Below are 23583 nucleotides of genomic sequence, written 5' to 3' on the forward strand. Positions count from 1 at the left end.
CGGGGCCGCTCTCCCGGGCCGGTTCGGCTGCCGCCGGCTCCTGGGGCCGCTCCTCCTCGGCTCCCCGCAGCCTCACGAAGATGGAGAGTAGGGTGAGGGCCAGGACGGTGAAGAGCAGCCGGACGGGCAGGTACAAGTCCACGGCCACGTCCGTCCCGCCCTGCTGCTGGAGCCCGCCCGTATTACAAGCCATTGCCATAAAGCACAGTGAGACAAGAACCTTAGCCCAAGCCCCACACTTTATAAACACTAACACAGCGAATACCGGCTCTAAGTAAGTTACAACATTCTGAAGCTGTGAGATCAACAAGAACAACTCTGAGAGCCAATAAATCGGCATTGTGACGAGTGACTATTAATCCGGTCAAATCTGTCATTATCTCAGCCCTTCGTGCCCCACGTTGGGCACCAAAAAGAACTGTCGTGGTTTAAATCCAGTCAGGTAATTCGTTCACTCACTTCCCCCCCTTTCTTGCCCTCCCCCCTCCCCCTACTCCCGAAGGGGCAGAGAGGAGAATCGAAAAGAATGCAACTCCCACGGGTTGAGATAAGAACAGTTTAGTAACTAAGGTATAACACAAATCACTACTGCTACCACCAATGATAATAACGATAAAGGAAATAACAAGGGAAGAGAATACAACACCTCACCACCAGCTGACCGATAACTCGCCCCCCAAGCCCGACCAAGCTCCGACCGATACCTCCTCCAACCCTCCAGTCCCCCAGCCCTTCCGGCTAACTCCCAGTTACATCCTGGGCATGATGTGCTGTGGTATGGAACACCTCTTTGGTCAGTTTGGGTCAGGTGTCCTGTCTCTGCTTCCTCCTGGCTTCCCCTCCTCCCTGGCAGAGCATGAGGCTCACAAAGTCCTTGGCCAAACCAAAACATCGCTATCAGTTCTGTTCCCAGGCCAAAAGTCAAAACACTGCACTGCACCGGCTACCAAGAAGGAGAAACATGACTGCTACTGCTGAACCCAGGACACCAAGAAATACATTTTTGTGCAACTTATGAATAAATTCTAGGGTTTGTTCTCAATCACTAAAAAATAGTAAGAAAAATTTAAATTTCACTTTCTGCTTCTAAAGCTTTTCTACTCACAGCCATTAACCTTTCTTATATTTTGTCTTAGAGCCTTTCCACTTTTACTTGCTGAAAAACATACTTATGCTTGGATTCACATGGTTACCTGTGTATTTCTATTTATGTGTGGAAAGTGCCCTTAAGAGTACACTTATATGACATTAATGAAATTCTGCAGGATAAAATAATCTCCATGCATTTGGTTAAAAAATACAGATTATTTTTTTCAAAAGTACTACTCAATTTTGCTTATTCATTATATTAGACTACTTAATTTCCATTCCAGTTATTTGTAATTTGAGCAATTTATGAAATTTGGAATAAATGAGAATACAGGTGTCAGCAACAGAGCCTAAAACTAGTTAGTGTTGAACCTAATTAGATGCAAGAGTACTAGAACAAGATAAGCTTTAAATCAAATTGAGTAACAATGATCATTAAAACAAATATTTTCATAACTATAGAAAAGTTTCATGGTTATTTATTTATTTTTATACCTGTATTGAGTAACAATGATCATTAAAACAAATATTTTCGTAACTAAAGTTTTATGGTTATTTATTTATTTTTATACCTGTAATCGGCCATTTAGTAAGCTGAGCATTTCCCAGAGTGCAAATAAATAGGATCTGCTTCGTAGAAGGCTCAATAGTACTTTCAGATTCTGAACTGATATCTGAATGATGAATAGAACTTCTCGACATTTTCAAAAGTTTTTCTAAGACTGAGATTGTCTTCCCTTTATACATTAACACTCTTTTAGACTTTTTATCTCCAAGGAGAAGCACTATCAGAAGATAATTATTTTTTCAGCACCTTTTGTTGTTGGGTTGGGTTTTTTATTTTTTTGGGAGGGGGGTTGACTAATGTAGCTTGGCAGGAGGAAATGCATACTCATTTCCAGAAAGCAGCACAATTTTTAAAATGGCTGTGTGTTGAAGTTGATGTGGTAGAGATTAGTATGCGCGGAAATAAATTGTCTTGAGGTCATTTGTTAGATTTTAAAATATTTCCTGCATTACTTTGGTTGCCATTTAATCATAGAATCATAGTATGGTTTAAGTAGGAAGGGACCTTAAGATCATCTAGTTCCAACTCCCCTGCCATGGGCAGGGACACCTTTCAGTAGACCAGGTTGTTCACGGCCCTGTCCAGCCAGTCCTTGAACACTGCTAGGGATGGAGCATTCACAACTTTCTTTGGCAGCCTCTTCCAGTGCCTCAACACTCTCACAGTAAAGAATTTCATCGTAATATGCAACTTAAAATCTGCCCTGTTTAAATTTGAACCCGTTGCCCCTTGTCCTATCACTACAGTCCCTGATGAATAGTCCCTTTCTTTCCAAGACATGCAAGCCCTGTAGAGAAGAAAGGATTTTCTGCAAATAATACTTTCCTCCTCCACTGAGGTCTTCTTGACAGGTTAATTAACTTTGTTGAATAATAGCCTAACTCTCTTTTTTTCAATAATATCTTGATTTGTAGAATTCTTTCACTTCTGTGCTCATGTTTGACATTGCTTACAGCTAAAATAAGCATGGGCATGTTTTTGCCCGTAATGCAATGTTTCTGTATTCATTTATTCCTACTCTTGCATCTCAGAGTTTAACTGGCAGACAAGAAATATCATTTGCAGCTGAGTTTTCAAAGGTTCTGACGCCAAGCTGTTACACTCATTCTTCATTGCTAAAGCTGGATTTCATGTCAAGTTAGGTAATTTATTTGGTGCTCACACGTTATTAATATCCTTCATACTTACTTTTTTGACTAGTTTCTTTTCTTAATAATATTTCATGTAGTTATTATTCTCAAGCTTTTCTAGACTGGAAATAGAGAATGTTATAGTGCTTCCACCCTCAGTCTGTGACTTTCCTGAAGCATTCATCCATTGCCATTGCAAAAGTTACATCTTTTGTTTCAGTTTTAAATTATGGGTTACATTAAGACCTAGGGGCCTCAGCTGGATTCACAGAACTGCTGTGTATGTCTTTTATATCCATAGCACAGAAAAGATGGAACTACACAGTGTCTTACAGTACAGCACTAAAATAAAGACATTGACAATGAATGAGGCTATCCTGAAAAGTCTAGAATAGCTTACTCTGTAATATTCTTACACTCTAACCTAGTGTGAAGTCAGCTATTTACTGCTAGGGTGTTTGAATTATTTTTTTTCCCGCCCACTTAACAGTAATTATGATAAACTAATTGTTGCAAATCATTGAATGGAGATTTTGCTTAACATTTGCTAACTTTATTTCAGCTTTTCTTCTACCCATAACTCAGTTCTTAATGCAGTGCAGTAAATGTTCTACTTATTATTTGTTTGTATTGGCAATATACCAGGCAAGTGTGCATTTATTTTTCTCTCATTCTAATAAATGCAGATCAGAAGTACAGTACTGATCTTGATGCTTGAGCCACTTCCTCCTGTATCTTCCACAAATCTTACATGATCATTTTTTCATATTTTTGTTTTCAATAGCCTGTCAAGGCGACTACAAAGTTTCATATTTGCTTGTAATTGGTCTTAGAATCAGAATATTACTTTGGGGATAAAAAACTGATACTCCATTAGATAATAACAGTACTATGAAATCTTTTATCCATTATATGTAAGTATTCAATGACTTATTGGCTGCAAACTGATAATAGAATCGGTGTTTCTTAAATGCTTGCTCATCTATTTGTGAAATACATTTCCTGTCAAACAACAAAAATTATTTAAAGAAAAAAAAAGTCAGTGTTGTTCTCAATGTTACAACCTTCGTTTTCCCAAAAGTACTCTTAGTTTTTTCGCACAGCATTCCTTTTCTTTCAATTTCTTTATTGTTTTTCATCTGTTTTCAGTTTTCTCCTTAGTTTTTCTGTCAGATTATGTTTGTCTTTACAGAGATCTCTTTCAATATGATACCCATTTTGCAGTATTTGCATTCAGTCCCCAGTGAAAACAGTCCACCTGCAGAACTTAGCTCCTGAGCAGCTTTAGATTGCATTTAGGAGGAGTAATTTAGCTATCTAATTATAAAAGACAGCTAGCCATGCCTTGTGGTTATATTGAATGAAGGTTAGTTATTACAACAGTTTTATAATTTTTTCTTCAGTTTCAAAATACCAAATTTCAAAACTAAAATGCTCACCTTCTGTAATGATTCAATTAGATGTCTCATTCAGAAACAAAAGTAGTTTCTCAAAAAACTATACACATGTGGTATTTGTTTTTTTCAGACTACCAAAAAATCAGCAGTAATCTGAAAGCTCTCCAGAATGAAAAAACCCCAAAACTTCCAAACCCCAAACTCGCTATTATATGTGTATATATGCAGCTACATGCAAACACATAATACACAAAGAAAAGTATCACAGGCTTCAGAAACTCATTTCAGCATGTTAATAACAGGAAATAAATATCTTTATTTGTCACAAATGGAAGTCCTGAAAAACAACAGCAGAATTGACCGTGAAAACTACCAGGATATGCAATAATGAATATGAGAATATCTTTAATGTATAAGGAACATTTTAAAATTCTTTTCTTCACAGGTACCTTAAGAGGAAAATGGCAAAAAGGAAGAATTCCACTAATAGTAATGAGAAAAATAAATAAACACCTAGCTTTTAGAAGAAACACAACAGAGCCAGAATAGAATGGAAGAGTAATTAACAGTTTTTAAGATATGGATGGATAGTAGCGGGTTTGGTTTTGGTTATTTTTTTTTTGTTGCCTTAAGGGTTAGGGTTTTTTTTTCTTTCCTCTCCTTTTTTAATTGGCATTACATTAGTAGTGATAGCAGGTTTTATAAGTGAAAGATCTATTTCCTCTGAGGGAGACCAGTTCTCTAGATGTATGAAATAGAATGGGAAAATAAAGCAAACAAACAAAAAACTCCTGCAAAATATGAATGAATCTGACTTCATGACAACTTAGGGAATTTATTCAACTGCATAAATTAGTGGAAATTTAATGCTCTCACAGGTTCACTTAACAGGAACTATGTATAACATTACACACACTTTCAGAAGAAAACACATTGAAGTGCTTTCCACATGCACCTGCATGACAGATTTGTTCCATTTTTAAAATGAAAGAAATAGGGATGAACCCACAGTTTTATTTTGGTGGGTGGGGTACTGCTTGTTTTGAAATCTTTTTATGTCTCTCAATCAGACAAAACCTCCCCTGAAAAGCAGAATGAAAACTGGATACAAATCCTTCAAATCCCAAATGTTATTTGTTTTATTGTATTTAGTTTTGTTGTTTTTTTTTTTTAATTGAGATGAAAAACCTGTCAGAAGTCTGGCATATCTTGGTTTTAAACGATATTTAATTCCTTAACACTGTCGCAATAAGCTGATTTAGAATTCTGTTATTACAGAGCTGCAGTTTTATAATAATCTTCATGCATTTAGATTTTTTTTTATTTTTCAGTTTAGAAACCTTACACAGGGATAGGCATAGGCTCTACTATTTAGAATATATACACTTCTTTACTAATAGTGACTAGTTCACAATTAGTCATGCAGTATAGTTAGTACTCCAAATACGTAATTGTTATACAGAGTGGGAAAAAATAATGGAGGCAAAGGAAGTAATAGAATCATAGCCCAAGTTGAAAGGGACCTCAAAAGAACATATGGTCCAACTTTTCTGGGGAAGAAGAGCTGAAATGGGATTATCTAGCATCCTGTTCAGTAACATCTGGAAAACTCCCAGTGATGGGGACTGCATCACATTCTTGTGGAGGTTGTTACAGTGAATGTTTCTTCTTACTATAAAAAATTCTTTCTTGTGTCAAGCTGAAACCTCTCCCAGTGCAACTTGTACCCATTGGTCCTTGTCCTGTCCTTGTGAAGAGATAGCTTCCATCCTCTTTGTACCTGCCCTTTAAGTACTGGAATATTGTGATGAGCATACATTGCAGTTGATGGGCTGAATTACTTCAGGTTTATTCGCTCTGCACAGGAAACAGTGCTTGACCTTTCTGGTGATGTATTCCGCTTTCACTTCATTGCCATAAAGAAGCACTAAAATCTTAATTAAGAACCAGGCCAAACACTGTAATTAAATGCAAAAATATTCCCTTGAACATGGCCTGAATTACTTCAAACTGTCTAGTTGAACTTCAGTTTCTCCTCCTCATACAGTTAGTCCCATTCATCATAACAAACGTAATAGGGTAGGGAAATTGGGCTCTTTATGGCATGTTCAATAAAGTCTGCTACATACTAAACAGATTATGACTTCCCTGGAGAATCATGAAGTACTTTGACAGAAAACATTTAATATACCATCTCAGAAAACACCAAGCAAATTTCAAGTATGCCTGGTCCTTATTTAACAATGAAGGAAATAGGGAAGGAGCAAACAATGGTGGAATATACCCTTGAACAGTACCAGATTTGGACTCCCATTCTTAATGACAAAGTCAAAATGTACTCATCAATTGAATAAGTGTGAATTTTCACGTTCTACCTCTACTGTAAATTCTGACATTATCATGATTCATGTGATGAAATACTATACGAAGCTTAAACTGTCAGATGCAAGTTATAACTTAAAACTTGGGGGGGGGGGGGGGTATTTTTTTTTCCTTTTTTTTTTTTTTTTTTTTTTTTATGTAGGAAGTTTCTAGCCCTGAAAGAATGAGGCAAAATGCCGAAAATTACACCGGAGTATTGTAAATACTTGAAAGATCAAAGGGAAAAAACAATTCAAGCTATACTGCTGCTAAATGTCCTTTCTTGTTGTCAGACCCATGTTTTGGAGATTTGTTTGGGCAGGAAGAAGGGAAGTAGTGGAGAAAAGGAGAACAGAGAAATTTGGGTGGTCACTAATATTTCTTTTTCACTAAAGTACTAGATGAAACACTGGTTGTTTTTCTTGCTTGCCATAATTATTTTTGCAGTGACTTCTCTGCCATATGACACAGTCTTCATGAAGTCAACCACTCTCAGAGGACTTTGCATTACCACATTATTTGCTTAATAGTAGTGCCCATTTTCCAGAGTTCATTGAGGAAAATAATAACAAATGACACATGGTCCATCTTTTTCCCAGACTCTATCTGGATTCACTGTCTATTTGTGAGTTTGGTGGTATAAATAAAAAAATTATTGTATTTTGAGAATAAGGGTAGAAGATTATGACAAGACACACAATGGTTTTTGGTTGCAGGACATTTGGATGTAGCTGCACTGACTGTAACCCAAATGTGTTAATCTTTTTCGGGATTCCTCTGGGATCAATAGAAAAATAAAAATTCAAGTCAATCCAGAGTCAGATTCCAGCAATATATTGTTGAAGTTAATTTGTTTCCATTGTAAGAAGAACATTCATGTGGATTGATATTTATAATATTTATATTATTTTTGTGCTTATATGTATTTTTAATTTTCTTTTAAATATGGAGTGCTATAATGCTAACTTTATTGAGTTTAATCTTAAAAGGAAACTAATGGAAATAATATAGAATTATAAAAGTTTTAATAAGTAGGATTTACTCACATTTTTGAAAATAAATTTAATAACATATATGACATTTAATGTTTTTAATACAGTATCTTTTTGTAATTTTTTATATGTGTACATTTCTACTTAGACAATTGCATTCTATCAGGTTTCCACAAATTAATGAAAATAAACTCTTGAATGAAATAATTTAAAAAAAAAAAAAAGAAAGTCAAAGCTGTTCAGCATATCTTTGTTTTAATTAAGTAATTATAGTTAAAAATTTGTCTGGCATATTTACTAATAAATTTTTCTTCTTTTTTTTTTACTTTGCAAAAATATAGCTGGTCACTGTGGTCTTCCAGATCTTATAGTCAATGGTCAAGTAATTGGAGAAAATTATGGATATAGAGACACAGTTGTATATCAGTGCAGTCCTGGGTTTCGGTTGATTGGTTCTTCTGTACGTATATGTCAACAGGATCATAACTGGTCTGGTCAGCTTCCATCCTGTGTGCGTAAGTAAGCATGGCATCACATCCTGATCCATATTACGGAAATGTCTATGTCAGGCAAGATGAGGACTTACTTTGCAACTTAGTATTCATTTGAAAAAAAAAACCAAACAAACTTCTGTCTGCACCCTCCACCCCTAACCTCCACCCCACAGAAGATTTAAAACAGATCTTCAAAATTGTGTGGCCACCTCAAATCTGTGATTCATTTATCAGATGAAGTTCTGTGTTGTCACTTAAAATTTCCATTGCTTCTTTTGGCAACTAAATACCTGTGATTTATATATGAATATGGAGTTTATTCAAAAAGTGAAGGGACTTAATTATCCAGGTATTCAATTTTGAAAATGGCTTCATGTTCCTTAGTGGCTTTTGGAAATACTGAATCTACATTGACTTTCATTCCTGTTGTTAAGTAGATAATCTTGAATTACAATGTCAGCACTGATGATTAAAACGTTTGTTGCAACAAACATACACTGGTTTTGTTTGGTTGGGTTTGTTGTGTTTTGTTGTTTTTCTCTTCACAGACATACTTTGTTTTCTGGTTTTGGCTTTTTTAGCATGAATTTTGCATTTTGGTAATGAGGCTGCTTTTGTGTGATTTCAACGTATCACATTAAGCAGTAACAAACAAACAAACAAAAATGCTGCGTTCCAGTTAGGAAAATTGGAAAGTTCTTGAAGGATCCTCAAGGAAATTACAATTATGTTTCATTACTTCAGGTTCATTAATATCGGTGTATTGAAAATGTATTAGTCGACTCCAAATGTTCTCACACCTACATTTTTGTATCAGAAACTAGTTGAATGATGAATCATAATGCACACTGTCAGATTGTTACCTTTACCACTCACTCTTTACTTTGTTTTACAGAGAGCTAGATGTACATAAAACTACTAAAATAATTGTATTTCTTAATTTTGTTTTCACTTTACGAAATAGTAATATATCATTACTTCTTTATGTTACATTTAAGATCAGCACATTTCTTTATAGTTAACTTTTAAGGCAATAAAATTAGACACTGTTAATAATTTCTAAATTAAAATATTAACATCAATTTTAGAACTGAAGTAGTGAAAAAAAAAAGTGCATTTTGGATGTGCAAAAAGCAGAGATAGATGGATGTATTCTCTAATCAAACGGATGCTGCTTCTGTGAATACAGGAGAATGTACAGTACATCACTTCAGAAAAGGACACAAGGTTTAGGAAAGACCTTATATGTGCATAAAGGCTGCTATAAACAGCAGCCACTTTTATCTTTATTAATCAGGAGCAGCTCGGCTTCAGATCAAAGGTTCAAATGATAGGTAGAAAAATATTCTTGCATTTTGTGATTTAACTTTAGATTATTTAATTGCATTTTTGAGATGTGTTTAAAATTAACAGTTCTGACCTTTTCCCTTTTGGATTCATCATTCTTCTTGCTCATACAGTGGGCAGACATATCATAGAATCATAGAATCATAGAATCGTTAGGATTGGAAAGGACCTTAAGATCATCAACTTCCAAGCCCCCTGGCGTGGGCAGGGAGACCTTACGCTAAATCATATCACCCAAGGCCTCGTCCAACCGGGCCTTGAACACTGCCAGGGATGGAGCATTCACAACCTCCCTGGGCAACCCATTCCAGTGCCTCACCACCCTAACAGGAAAGAATTTCCTTCTTATATCCAATCTAAACTTCCCCTGTTTAAGTTTTAACCCGTTACCCCTTGTCCTGTCACTACAGTCTCTAATGAAGAGTCCCTCCCCAGCATCCCTATAGGCCCCCTTCAGATATTGGAAGGCTGCTAGGAGGTCTCCGCGCAGCCTTCTCTTCTCCAGGCTGAACAGCCCCAACTTCCTCAGCCTGTCTTCATATGGGGGGTGCACCAGTCCACTGGTCATCCTTGTGGCCCTTCTCTGGACTTGTTCCAACAGTTCCATGTCCTTTGTATGTTGAGGACACCAGAACTGCACACAATACTCCAGGTGAGGTCTCACAAGAGCAGAGTACAGGGGCAGGATCACCTCCTTCAACCCGCTGGTCATGCTCCTTTTGATGCAGCCCAGGATACGGTTGGCTTTCTGGGCTGCAAGCGCACACTGTCGGGTCATGTTCATTTTCTCATTGACCAGCACTCCCAAGTCCTTCTCCACACGGCTGCTCTGAATCTCTTCTCTGCCCAACCTGTAGCTGTGCCTGGGATTGCTCCCACCCAGGTGTAGGACCTTGCACTTGGCATGGTTAAACTTCATGAGGTTGGCATCAGCCCACCTCACAAGCATGTCAAGGTCCCTCTGGATGGCATTCCTTCCCTCCAGGGTATCAACCGAACCACACAGCTTGGTGTCATCGGCAAACTTGCTGAGGGCGCACTCAACCCCACTGTCCATGTCAGTGACGAAGATGTTAAACAAGACCGGTCCCAACACCGATCCCTGAGGGACACCACTCGTTACCAGTCTCCAGCTGGACATTGAGCCATTGACCACAACTCTTTGTGTGCAGCCATCCATCCAGTTCTTTATCCACCAAGTGGTCCATCCATCAAATTGATGTTGCTCCAATTTAGAGACAAGGATGTCAAGTGGGACAGTGTTGAATGCTTTGCACAAGTCCAGGTAGATGACATCAACTGCTCTACCCCTGTCCATCAGTTCTGTAACCCCATCATAGAAGGCCACCAAATTGGTCAGGCAGAATTTCCCCTTAGTGAAGCCATGCTGGATGTCACCAAGCACCTTGTTGATTTTCATGTGCCTTAGCATGCCATCCAGGAGAATCTGCTCCAAGATTTTGCCAGGCACAGAGGTGAGACTGACTGGTCGGTAATTCCCCGGGTGATCCATTTTCCCCTTCTTGAAAATGGGGGTTATATTTCCCTTTTTCCAGTCATTGGGAACTTCACCTGACTGCCATGATTTCTCAAATATGATGGCCAGCAGCTTCACAACTTCATTTGCCAGCTCCTTCAGGACCCACAGAAGGATCTCATCAGGTCCCATGGACTTGTGCACGTTCAGATTTTTAAGATGGTCTCAGACCAGATCCTCTCCTACAGTGGGTGCAAGGTCTTCATTCTCACAGTCCCTGCATCTGCCCTCCAAGACTTGGGTGGTGCAGTCAGAGCCTTTGGCAGTGAAGACCGAAGCAAAGAAGTCATTCAGAACCTCAGCCTTCTCCAAATCCTGTGTAGCCAGTTCTCCCGAGGGCTTCCTGAGGGGGCCTACTTCTCCCTAGTCCGTTTTTTATTTGATATGTACCTGTAGAATCCCTTCCTGTTATCTTTAATACCTCTAGCTAAGTTTAATTCTAACTGAGCCTTAGCTTTCCTAACCTGGTCCCTAGCTTACCAGACAAAATCCCTGTACTCTTCCCATGCCACCTGTCCTTGCTTCCACTTATTATAAGCCTCTTTTTTCAATTGAATTTTCCTCAGGAGCTCCTTATCTATCCAAGGAGGTCTCCTGGCCCTCCTGCTGCACTTCCTTCTGGTTGGGATGCAACACTCCTGAGCTTGCAGCAGGTGATTCTTGAATACCAACCAACAGTCTTGGGCCCCTCTGCCCTCTAGGGCTGTACCCCATGGAACCTTACTAAGCAGGTTCCTGAAGAGGCCAAAGTCTGCTCTTTTGAAGTCCAGGGCAGTGAGCTTGCTGCATGCTCTTCTCACTGTCCTGAAGATCTCAAATTCGACCATCTCATGATCGCTGCATCCAAGGCTGCCCTGGAGCGTCATATTTCCAACAAGCCCTTCCCTGTTGTTGAGCACAAGGTCAAGCACGGCACCTCTCCTTGTCGGCTCCTCTGTTACTTGCAGAAGGAAGTTGTCTTCTAGACAATCGAGGAACCTCCTGGCTTGCTTGTGCTGGGCCGTACCGTCCTTCCAACAGATGTCAGGGTGGTTGAAGTCACCCATGAGAACAAGCGCCTGTGAGCGTGAGGCTTTTCCTATCTGTCTATAGAGTGCTTCATCCGCAGGTTCTCCTTGATCAGGTGGTCTGTAACAGATCCCCACAGTAATGTCTCCCATAGCTATATTCCCTTTAACCCTGACCCACAAACTCTCTGTGGACTGCTCACCTGTCCCCAGACAGAGTTCCATACTCTCCAGCCTATCCCTAACATAAAGGGCAACTCCCCGCCTGCCAGGCCTGTCTTTTCTAAAGAGCTTGTAACCTTCCATTCCAACACTCCAGTCGTAGGAGCCATCCCACCATGTTTCTGTGATTCCTATTATATCATACCCCCGTAGACGTCCACACATCTCTAATTCCTCTTGTTTGTTCCCCATGCTACGGGCATTTGTATAGAGGCATCTGAGCTGAGCTCCTGCTGAAGCCGGCTCATTGGCTGGAGTGGCTGGGATATCTACATTGCTCCAAGCATATTATAGGTTCTGGCAGCTGACTGGGTGTGTTGGAATGTAATGATGCTCCCCTCCCCCAACACATCTAGTTTAAAGCCTCCTTGACCAGTCTGGCAAGCCTCCTACCAAAACTGCTCTTTCCCTTCTTTATCATCAGAGCAGCTCCACCAGCCCCCACTAGACCTGGCCTGCAAGCTTGGGTCCCATGTTCAAGACACCCAAACCCCTGACTATGACACCACCCTTTTAACCATTTATTAACCTGGCCAATCCTCCTAGCTTTTTTTAGGTCCTCCCCTCTACCCTGGAGAATTGATGAAAAGACTATCTGTGCTCCAGAGCCCCTAACCACCTCCCCCAGGGCTCTGTAGTCCTTCTTTATGTTCCCCAGGCTACTACTATCTATGTCCCTAGCACCCATATGTATCACCAGGAGTGGGTAATAGTCCGTGGGACTTACTAGAGCAGGCAGCCTCTCTGCCACATCCCTGATCCGTGCCCCCGGTAGGCAACACTCCTCCCTTGAGACAGGGTCTGGCTGGCAGACGAGTGCTTCTGCCCCTTTCAGTGTAGAGTCCCCTACTACTACGACCCGCTGCTTTTTCCTGGCAGCACCAGTAGAGATCTTAGCAGTGCATCAGCTGGCTGTTTCTGGCTCGAGTGGGCTTCCTCATTAGCCCCTTGCAGGACAGCAAAGCGGTTTTGCGTGGAGACAGGGGATTTAGGGGGAAGCCCCTCGCTTTTGGTTGTCCTTTTCCTTCTTTTTTTTTTGGTTTTTTTTTTTTTTTTTTTGTCACTAATTCCCAGCTTCCCGGGTTAACGGCCTCCTTTCCTTCATGAGCTAAAGGTGAAGCTCGAGGCCCCCAGACAGTTTGGGCCGGGAGCAAGCATTCCTGCTTCCTCTCAGCTTCCCTGACATCTCGCAGCCTATTAACAGCATCCCGCAGCTCAGCCCCTGCTGCAGGAGGACCTCCCCTCTCATCGGCTCTTTCTGGGTGCCTACGCTGCCACCGCCGGGGCAGCCAGAGCAGGGCTCCCACACCGGGCCCTGATCATACGACGGGCGCTCACCATCCCGCCCGCCTGCCTCCGCGAACTGCCGCGCAAACCGCCTCGACCTGCTCTATCCGCCGCGCTCCCTGGGGCAGGTTTTTACCCCCTCAGGGCTGGTGCCGCTGCTCCTGGCTCCGCCCCCTGTGAGTCAGCTGCTGGCGTCAGCTGAGCTGCCGGCTCCCGGGCAGGTCCTGTCGAGGACTTGAGGCTCCCCCGGTGGCTCTTGGCGCTCGGAGTTGAGGCTCCTGGACTCTGATCTCCCCCTCCGCTCCGGTGTTGGAGGCGTCCTCTCTCGAGCTATTGCTACTGAATATGCATGTGTATTAATCAAAATTTTATGCACTTTCATATTTCTGTTTTCAAAAGAATAACTTTTATTGTCATTATATAGTCATTAAAAAAAATCTCTGTAGGCTGAATACATATCTTTGCCTGACAGTATTACGAATGTTAGCAGTTCAGTGCGTGATTCCAATTACTCTTCTGGGGGAAAAAAAAAATGCAATTCCTTATATAAAAATTTCTGTTACCAGTAACACAAAGATAATATATTTAATTTTAAAAAATAGTGGTATTAGTAAAACATACAGAATTCAATTTGACTTCATAAATTATTCTGTGACTGGTCTGCATGCTATACTCATTCTTAAGGACCATTTTCAGTTTTCTGTTGTTGCTAAAAAAATTTAGTTTATATTAGTGGGTTTCTTTAGAGTTATCATGAAGAGTCTATCGTACACAGAAAAAGAACATACATTGTTAGACCTAAAAAATTAATTTAGAAAAAAGAAATATGGTTTTTAAAGCGATAAAAATTTTATATAAATAATTTATTCTGGTTTGCTTTTTTCATTTAAAATTATTGATGAACATGTTATTTATCAACAACCGGTTTGTTGGAACATGAAAGAAAATATTTATGCATTTTTTTCATTACTTTTATAAAATTAAGTTATGTTTTGTTTTCCTTACTATTTTTGCATCTGGTCTTTGTGGGCACAGAAAAGAAATTTTACCTTCTTGTATAAATATAAGTGCCTATAGTCATTGTGATACTTGTCTAGTCATATATCTAGTCATAAATTTATAACTTCACTAAGTACTTAAGCTGGAAAGATAAAACAGAGTGAGTTGATACTAGGACATATTTGTAAGAAATAATACGTGAGGAACTAATGCACTGAAATACTTCAGTTTCAGGCTATATATAGTGAAAATCAAGTGCTTGCTTTTCTTCTGATTCTTTGGAAAAGCTTTCTTCATACTGAGTGGCAAATTCTATTCAGTTTATTTACATATTTAAATAAGTGCTCAAACATTTTCTAATATATGTCTTAGTTCTTATTCAGTTCAGAGAAATGTGAGTCTTTCATGGAAAGTACTCAGTATCTTAGAATATCAAACTTTAAAATAGGATCTAGTGATAATGACTAGCTGTTATATCTTAAAGCATGAAAAGTGATAGCAACATGCGCTGTTTTTTGTTTCGTTGTTTTGTGCTATGCTAGCTGTTAGCTGTGGTCACCCTGGTAGTCCTATTTATGGAAGAACAAGTGGAAATGGTTTCAACTTCAATGACGTTGTGACATTCTCATGTAATACTGGATATGTTATGCAAGGACCAATGAAAGCACAGTGTCAGACTAATAGGCAGTGGAGCCACCCACCTCCAATATGCAAAGGTAAGAATGCATTTACAGATTTCAAACTTAGATGGAAAATTAATGTGAAAAATAAAGCGAAGGTAAAGGGACTATCAAGAAAAAAATTAAACCTCCCTTACTAACAGGCATCAAATTATTAGAGATGTTTCATGATTCTATTTTTCAGTTAGGTTTGTTCTACATTCACATTGCCAGGATAACTGTTGCAGAGAAACTTTCTTATGTTTCTTTAGCTGGTATTCTTTTTTTTTAAATTGTTTTCTACAAGTCCCTTAAGCAAAATTATACAGCGATAATGAATAGCTTAAGTCCCAGAATAATGTTCCCTGCATTTTTAGCCAACATAGTTTGCATTTTTAGCCAATAGTTGCATAAGAAAACATGTTTTTTCGTTTTCTTTTCCAGTGAGCTGACCACTTATCTTAAATTTTTGATTTTTTATTCTAATTCGTTAACATAATCTATTAAGGTTTGTTATCAACACTTCTGGATATTATATTTAAAAGTATTCCACTGAAAATAAAAATATGTGAAATTATTTGTTTGAGTTTTCATAAGCACTTCTAGAAAGGTTTTTAACCCCAGTATCCATTTAAAGTCTGTTGTTATGTGCTTTTTAAATATTTTAATTGTTCTAATTTAGAAAAAAGTACTTTTTTCTTGTAACCTGATTTCACAAATGCAGAAATTGTGCTGATTGTTTCTCAGTATCTTCCCAGCAGTTTCTATGGACTTTTACCTATGCACAGCCTAGGTCACATTATGTATTTATAGTAATTTTATTTACTATATTTTCCTTCCAGTAAGTGTTCTCCACTTTCCTTTGATCATTTTGCCTTAAATGGTATTGCCAAATAGTTTACAGAATTTAAACTTCCAGCGACCTTTTTTGATGAAAAGTTTGGTTTTTTTTTTTTAATTTGCCATACTAAGCACGTACCATGCATTAAGGGTACCCAGTAAGCCTCATTTTCAGTCCAGATGCTAGAAAGTTATTTCTATCCTTGAAAAATGTATCTATTCTAGTCTTGTGGTACCAACAATTGAGAACTCCTAGGAGTCCTACACTAGCAGATTCCAACATTTAGAGTAATGACTAGAGAGAAATAGGTGAGCTGTAACTATATTGAGTGGTGTAGGTAGGAAAAGGGATTTTAAATTGCATCTGACAAATAGCTTTATTTCTTTTTTGATTACAAAGATTTTCAGCATATTCTGATACTTTTATGTACAAACATTCATGCACATACAGAAATATATGTATTTGCACACAGGTACATACACATCTATGCATATAAACATGAAACTGATTATAAGGATATAGGGATAGTAATTTTTACATGAACTGTAGTTTTCTAGAATAAGTAGTTTTTTGAGTAGGTGATGATGTGTTTACTTGACCAGAGGAGTCTATTGCATGGAAACTTATAAAAAAATCTTTGTGATCCCCAGAATAAGTATTATAGTCCCCTCACTAGCTGTATGTATCAAAAAAAGAAAAAAAAAACAAAAAACAAAAAAACCCAACCAATCAATCAAATAAAAATCTTCACTGATTTTTTCAAACGTAGGAATCTTAAATTGTAGACTCAAAAAAAAAAAAATCCATCAGTATTCTTAACCATCAAAGTATACCCTTTTTTTTTAAAGCACATACCCATTTGCTGGGATATTTCCCTGTTCTGGTGGGAGCACCATGGTCTTACCTAACTGACCATGTGCCCTTTAGCTGAAAGCACCTGCCTCAAAGGTGCTTCATTATCAACGTGTTAGTATAGGAACATAAGTATATTTGCATGGCTGTTTGGGTTAGACCAGAGGCATGTCTAGCCTTCAGGCTGTGGGCAGTAGTTTATAAAAGGGTATAAATTGAGTATGTTGGGATGTCCAGTCACTGTTAGTGGCTAATACTTTTACAGCATCATCACGTTCCGTGAAGAAACATTTCCTTTCATTTGCTCTGAGTTTAGCATCTCCTGGTTTCATATTATCTTCCTAACTCAGTATCATTAAATATAAAATCAGGATAGCAACATATTGAAAGTTTCTCATAGAAATGAAAAGACCATTTAAAGGCCATTTTAGTAGATTGTATGACTCTCAGGTCTGTGCTCTTGTTCTTTTTAGTGGTCAATTGTTCTGATCCTGGAATCCCTGCAAATTCTATAAGAGAAAGTAAAATTGAACATGGAAATTTCACGTATGGCACAGTGGTATTTTATGACTGCAATCCTGGATATTTTTTATTTGGCTCTTCAGTTTTAATTTGTCAACCAAATGGCCACTGGGACAAACCTCTGCCTGAATGCATTAGTAAGTAGATAATGTGTATGTTTCTACAAAGAATGTGGACTAGACTAGATATTAATTTATGTACATTTCCATCAGTATCATAACAGCAATTAAAATAATCATATACATTTGTGTGTGTGCAGTAATAATGGAAGGTCTTAGTAGCAGCTGAAGTAGTGCAGTTATATTCTTAGAGAAATTTTGGGAAATGAAACAAACATCTCTGAATTATGTACCTGAACATCATAGTCATATGATCCACCAAGACAAGGGGATCAGCAAGAGCAGGTGGTTTTTGTTCTGGCTTTTCCTGGACAAGTTTGCAACTGTGATGTAGATACAGCCATAAATGCTTCGTATGTTTTTAATTGTCTGGGACAGCTGGCTTACCCAGTTTTCTGTAAGTTTATGAAAAAAAGTTCTGCTTTAAGATCAATTATTTTTTTTCTCTTAGGCTAAAATCTTTATTTTCTAGAGATTAAAGGGGAAAACAGGCTAAGGGTTCCTTATTTAGGGTTCATGGATTGATATTTGCAATATTAGTTCTTAACTGAAGGTTCTCCAGTTCTGTTTTTCCTCTCTCTCTTTAAATAAATAAATAAATAAATAAATAAATAAATAAATACATAAATAGACTCCCCTGAAACTTTGTTATTGCTGTTAATACCCTCGGTTCTGGAGGTTGTCCCATTCTTTGATAGGATAAATAGCTTGATTGCAAGACACAGTTAAGCTTATAAAAATGAATTTAACAGTTTCATATTAAATTTGAAGGTAACATGACAGTTTCAGAAATATAAATGTTACTTATTAGTAACATGTCCCCAAAGAGAAAGAAAACCTAAAACTAAAGGTACAGAGATTTCTTCTTTATACTTTTGTATTTTTATTTCTTAGTCTTCTTTCAAAATTGTCACAGGTAATTTGATAATATAGACTTTACTGTTCTTTTAACCTGACCTTTGGGAGTAAGAGTGCTATGTGTACTTTTGAAAGGGTATCCTTAGCTTTATTTGTGTCATTTATACAGAAAGGTCAATGAATTCTAACATAGGCACTATCCAGGATATTTAATAATCATAAAACTTATTAAAACTGATTCTGATGCATCTATTGACTATTTTTTTATAAGACCCTTTCAGCTTCTGGAGTGTATTTCAAATTGTTTCCCTTTTGGACATATGCAGCACAGTTATTTAGTAGTCTGCACATTTTTGCACTATAAGAGCAATGGAAAAGAAGTGGAAAGTTTGCTAGATCTTATCCTTTGACCAAAGTTGGATTATTTTTGATGTAGTTGAACTTCAGTCTCCCTCTAACTGGTTCCAAAGAACAGACCTTGTTTTGAAATATCACTAGAGTAATGGAGAAAAGACATGGTAACAAGAGAAAAGAAGCTGTTCACTTGTGAAGGGGCTTGATTCCTTTGAAATATGTTGTAGCTAGAGCGCTAGTTTCTGTAAATCCTGTAAGAAGCAGAATTCAGCATTGGCCTGGATCACAATGCTATTTCAACTCTGTCTTTTAATTAAAGACTTCCAAGGACATACACTATTTGATTACATGAGGCCAGTAAAATAGATTTGAAAAGTACTAAAAATGAAGACATGTTTGGACAACATATGTCAAAGAATTCCAGTGCCCATATCAGGGGGGTTTTGTATGGCAAAGTATTCTTAATTTAGTTCTGATAGAGATGCTCTAATTTGTTATTCTTAAACTGCTGAGATGTGAGTGCACACAATCCACACCTTCCAAGCTTGAAATTTCCAAATAATACAGGCTAGTTTTTTTGTTAGTGTGGGTGCTATCCTCTTGATAAATCTATTGCAGCACCTTGTTCTGACATTTACTCCCTCACAATATGACATATACAGACATTCATAGCTGTCAGATAGAATGATCAAAATTGCTGACACCTATAGAGATTAAAAAACCCTTGAGTCTACTTTTTAATTCAATACCCAAGAATTAAGGTATAACATTTCATTTAATTGAACATTTGTAAATTTAATCAGGCTTTAAACTAATAATGCTGTAATTTTACTGGTATGTCATCATAGTTGACCAGAAGCAGATGTGAATTTACACTTCTTTCTGTTTTTCCAGAATGTTATATACCTCATCCATTAGCAGTATTAACTGTGTATTTTGGCTTGGGGTTTTAAGGGTTAGGGGTTTCAGGGAAAAAGAAATAGCCATTGAAATGGCACATTGGCAAAAAAATTATTTGCATATCTTTCAGATTTACTTATTTATTTATTTATCTATCTATTTATTTATTCATTTATTTATTTAGGAAAGGGAGGTTTTGGGGGGACAGAGATTGGTGGATAATTGTCCATAATACTGAAAAAATAACTTTTGACCTGATGTTTTACATACTCTAAAGATTAATAATATTTTCTTTTATTTTTCTTCTTTGTTCTTTAAATCTGAATCAAAGCTTAATGTAAAATTAAATTTACACACCTATAAAAAGGTACTATGCAGGTATGAGATGGAACAGGATGCTATCAGCTGTCAGATGTTTAAGGACATTTTCTCTAGAAAGCAAGAGTTCTTAATCTCTAGGCATAAGAAATCAGGAAAGGATGGCAAGATGCCAGCATGGGTGAGATGAGAGCTGCTGGTCAAACTAAAGGCAAGAAGGAAATTCAAAGGCAGTGGAAGCTGGGAGAGGTATTCTGGGAAGAGTACCTGTACCAGGAATGCTGCCTGGTTATGTAGGGATGCGGTCAGGAAGGCCAAGGCATGGCTAAAATATAAGGGCTTAAATGGGTATGTCAGCCAGAAAAGGAGGGTCAAAGAAAGTGTACCCCTGCCCCTGGTGAAGACAGCTGGCAGAGTGGTAACCATGGATGAGTAAAAGGCTGAGGTACGCAACTGCTGTTTTGGGGTATTTTTGCCTTAGTCTTCACTAACAACCTCTGATTGCAAACCTCTTGAGTGGATGGACTGCAAGACAGGGCTTGGAGGAGAGAAGTGCCCCACACTGTAAGAGAAATCAGGTTCATGACTACCTGAGGAACCAAAATAGACCTAAGTCTATGGGACCTGGCTAGATGCATCCAAAAGTCCTGAGGGAACTGACTGGTGTAGTTGCCAAGTCACGCTCCTTAAGTCCACTCTCCCAAGTCATGGCAGTCAGGTCAAGTCCCTGGTGACTATTCAGATGGATAGTTGCACACATTTTTAGAAAGGGTAGAAAGGAGAACCCTGGGAACTACTGACCTGGTGGCCTCACCTCTGCCTGTGAAAATCATGGAACACATCCTCCTGTGATTCAAGGCAGCCAGCATAGCTTCACAAAGAGCAAGTCATGCCTGGACCAATCTAGTGGCCTTCTATGATGGAATGACTATGTCAGTGGACAAGGGAAGAACTATGAACATCATCTATCTGGACTTCTGTAAGACCTTTGACACAGTCACTCACAGCATCCTTCTAAATTGAAAAGATGGATTTGATGGGTGGACTGTTCAGTTAGTTGGATAATCTCATACAGAAGGTAGCAAACAGTGGCTCAATATGCAGATGAATATCAGTGACAGGTGGTGTCCTTCAGAGGTCTGTACTGGGACCAGTAATGTTTAATATCTTCATCAATGACATAAAGGGATTGAGTGCACCCTCATCAACTTTGCAGACACCACCAGGCTGAGCGATGCAGTTAACCAGCCTAAGGGACTGGATGGCATCCAGAGGGCAAGCTTGAGAAGTGGGCCTATGCAAACCTCATGAGGTTCAGCAAAGCCAAGTGTAAGTTCTGCAGCTGGAGGTGAGGGCAGCCCCCACTATCAATACAGTCTGTGTGATGAAGGGATTGAGAGCAGCGCTGTGGAGAAGAATTTGATGAAACTGGTGTATGGAAAGCTGGACATGAGCTGTGCATTCACAGACCAGAAAGCTGACTGTATCTTGGGCTGCATCAAGAGAAGTGTGACCAGCAGGTCAAGGGAGATGATTCTCCCCCTCTGCTCTGCTCTTGTGTGACTCCTCCTGCAGTACTGCATCCGGCTCTGGAGTTCTTGGCATATGAAAGACATGGACCTGTTGGAGCAGGTTCAGAAGAGGGCCACAGAAATTAACAGAGGGCTGGAGCACCACTCCTCTGAAGAAAGACTGAGAGAGTTAGGGTTGTTTTGCCTGAGAAAGCTCCAGGGAGACTTTATTGTGACCTTTCAGCACTTAAAGAGGGCTAATAAGAAAGGTTGGGACAGACATTTTGGTAGTGCTTGTAGTGACAGGACAAGGGGAAATGGTTTTAAACTAGAAGAAGGTAGAGCCATTTAAAACTAGAAGGTAGATCTGACTAGTGTATTAGTTCAGATTAGTATATTAGCATTAATGTTCACAGTGAAATTTAGCAAAATGATTTTGTTTATAGATCTAATAGAAGTCATGACCAGTGATTTGGGACCTGTCAATGAGAGATGAAGGTCTGCATATTCTCTACCTTGTCAGTGACTTTGGCAGATACTGTCTTCCTGTATTTTTTCTCTGAAGAGTGCATGCATGAGTGTGTGCTTGTGTGTGTGTGTGTGTGCTCATGCCATAAAGATCATCCTAGTGATTTAATGTAATTTGACATTATGTTTATACATTAAATACCTTTTCTGAGATCTCCAAATATTTGTTTCACCTTTTTTGGTCTGTAATATATTTTGCATTTTCAATCAGATAATGTGCCCTCCACCCCCAAACCCTAAAAATATCTGTCTCTTCACAAAGTATATGTATGGAGTGATGAAAATCATAACTACAAACTTTTTGATCAGTTATAATAACCTTTTTTTATCTCCAATAATTATGCATTGTAGTGATTGACTGTGGCCATCCTGGCGTTCCTCCTAATGCAGTCCTGTCTGGAGATAAATACACATTTGGGTCTACTGTTCATTATACCTGCACAGGTAGACGATTGCTGTTAGGGGAGGCGTCTCGCACGTGTCAGCTAAATGGGCACTGGAGCGGATCTCTTCCTCATTGCTCAGGTAATATTTTCAAATTAATGACTGTGTCCTGAAGTTGTTTTGAATGTGTTTTGATTTTTATCAGAAGACCATTTTAAAACCTGGAAAGTCATATATAAAACTGAAGTACTATCTCAATAGAAGTAAAAAAAAGTATAAACTACTAACAAGAAAATAGTTTGGAAGAAGTAGGCTTTCTCAATGGCATACATATATGTCTCATTCTCAGTGACATATAAAAAAAAATTGCACATTCAGTACAATGCTAAAGGAACCAGTTTATTTTGAAAATGTTTCCTATGTGAGTTCTGAAAAGTATTAATTTACATGGGGAAATATTTCATCTTTATCTTTTAAAGATGATAGGTTTGTTGAGTATTTTTTTAACTAGAAAAGTATCTACTGACTTAGTGACACCACAGGTATGTCTTAATTGCATGATACATCCATCTTTATGAGGCCAAGTGGGCTCCACATAATTTCAAGATAGGGTGATTGTTTTTTGGGCTAATGCCATCTAATGCGTGTAATACATTAGCCCTCACTGAAGTTATGTTTTTTCAACAACCTGATGCTTAGAAATGGTCTGTTTCACAATTTGCTTGATTCACTTTAAAATCAGTGATCAAGTGAAAAAACAAATCCAATTTGGGATTTCAGTAAATCCCATTTATTTGAGTATGTAAACACAGATTGTAGCACAGTTTAATCATATTAACAGCTTCAATTCTCAGTAAATACTGGGGGAGGTTCTTTCTTGTCATACTCGTGCTTCCATTATATAGTTTTAAGAAATCAGTGGGGTTTTGGACTTTACTCAGACCTATGTAATTCAGTGTATTTAGATATCCGTCAAGGCAGAAGATAGATAAGAAGAAAAGTGTCACATATTTTTCTTGGGTTACAGCGATGCCAAATCAAGAGATGAAAAATAACCGATAATGCAAACCTGACAATACTGCTCTACTAGCTTCACACTAGAAATCCAAGATTCTTTGCAGCATTAGTAAATCATGAAACCATAAAATAGTTTGGGTCAGAAGAGTTCTTTAAAAATCATGTAGTTCAAGCCCCCAGACATCTTCCACTCGATCATAGAATAGTTTGGGCTGGAAGGAACCTCAAAAGGTCATCTAGTCCAATCCCCTAGCAACGAATAGGGACACCTTCCACTAGACCAGGTTGCT

The 23583-nt window shown here is 38.4% G+C and overlaps 1 protein-coding gene across 3 annotated transcripts in view; it reads left to right on the top strand.

The window, feature by feature from the left end:
• Nucleotides 1-23583, top strand: part of CSMD3 (CUB and Sushi multiple domains 3) — a 578676-nt gene that overhangs the window by 510901 nt on the left and 44192 nt on the right. For all 3 annotated transcript variants that reach the window (XM_062627150.1, XM_062627151.1, XM_062627152.1), the window contains 4 exons: nt 7879-8052; nt 14973-15146; nt 17256-17441; nt 22244-22417. In XM_062627150.1, the coding sequence (XP_062483134.1) occupies nt 7879-8052; nt 14973-15146; nt 17256-17441; nt 22244-22417 (708 nt within the window). The remainder of the gene's footprint in view (nt 1-7878; nt 8053-14972; nt 15147-17255; nt 17442-22243; nt 22418-23583) is intronic.

The sequence above is a fragment of the Pezoporus occidentalis genome, unplaced genomic scaffold, assembly GCF_034315485.1.
Source record: "Pezoporus occidentalis ecotype Australia unplaced genomic scaffold, CSIRO_AGI_Poc_V1 ctg3, whole genome shotgun sequence".
NCBI classification, from domain to species: domain Eukaryota; kingdom Metazoa; phylum Chordata; class Aves; order Psittaciformes; family Psittacidae; genus Pezoporus; species Pezoporus occidentalis.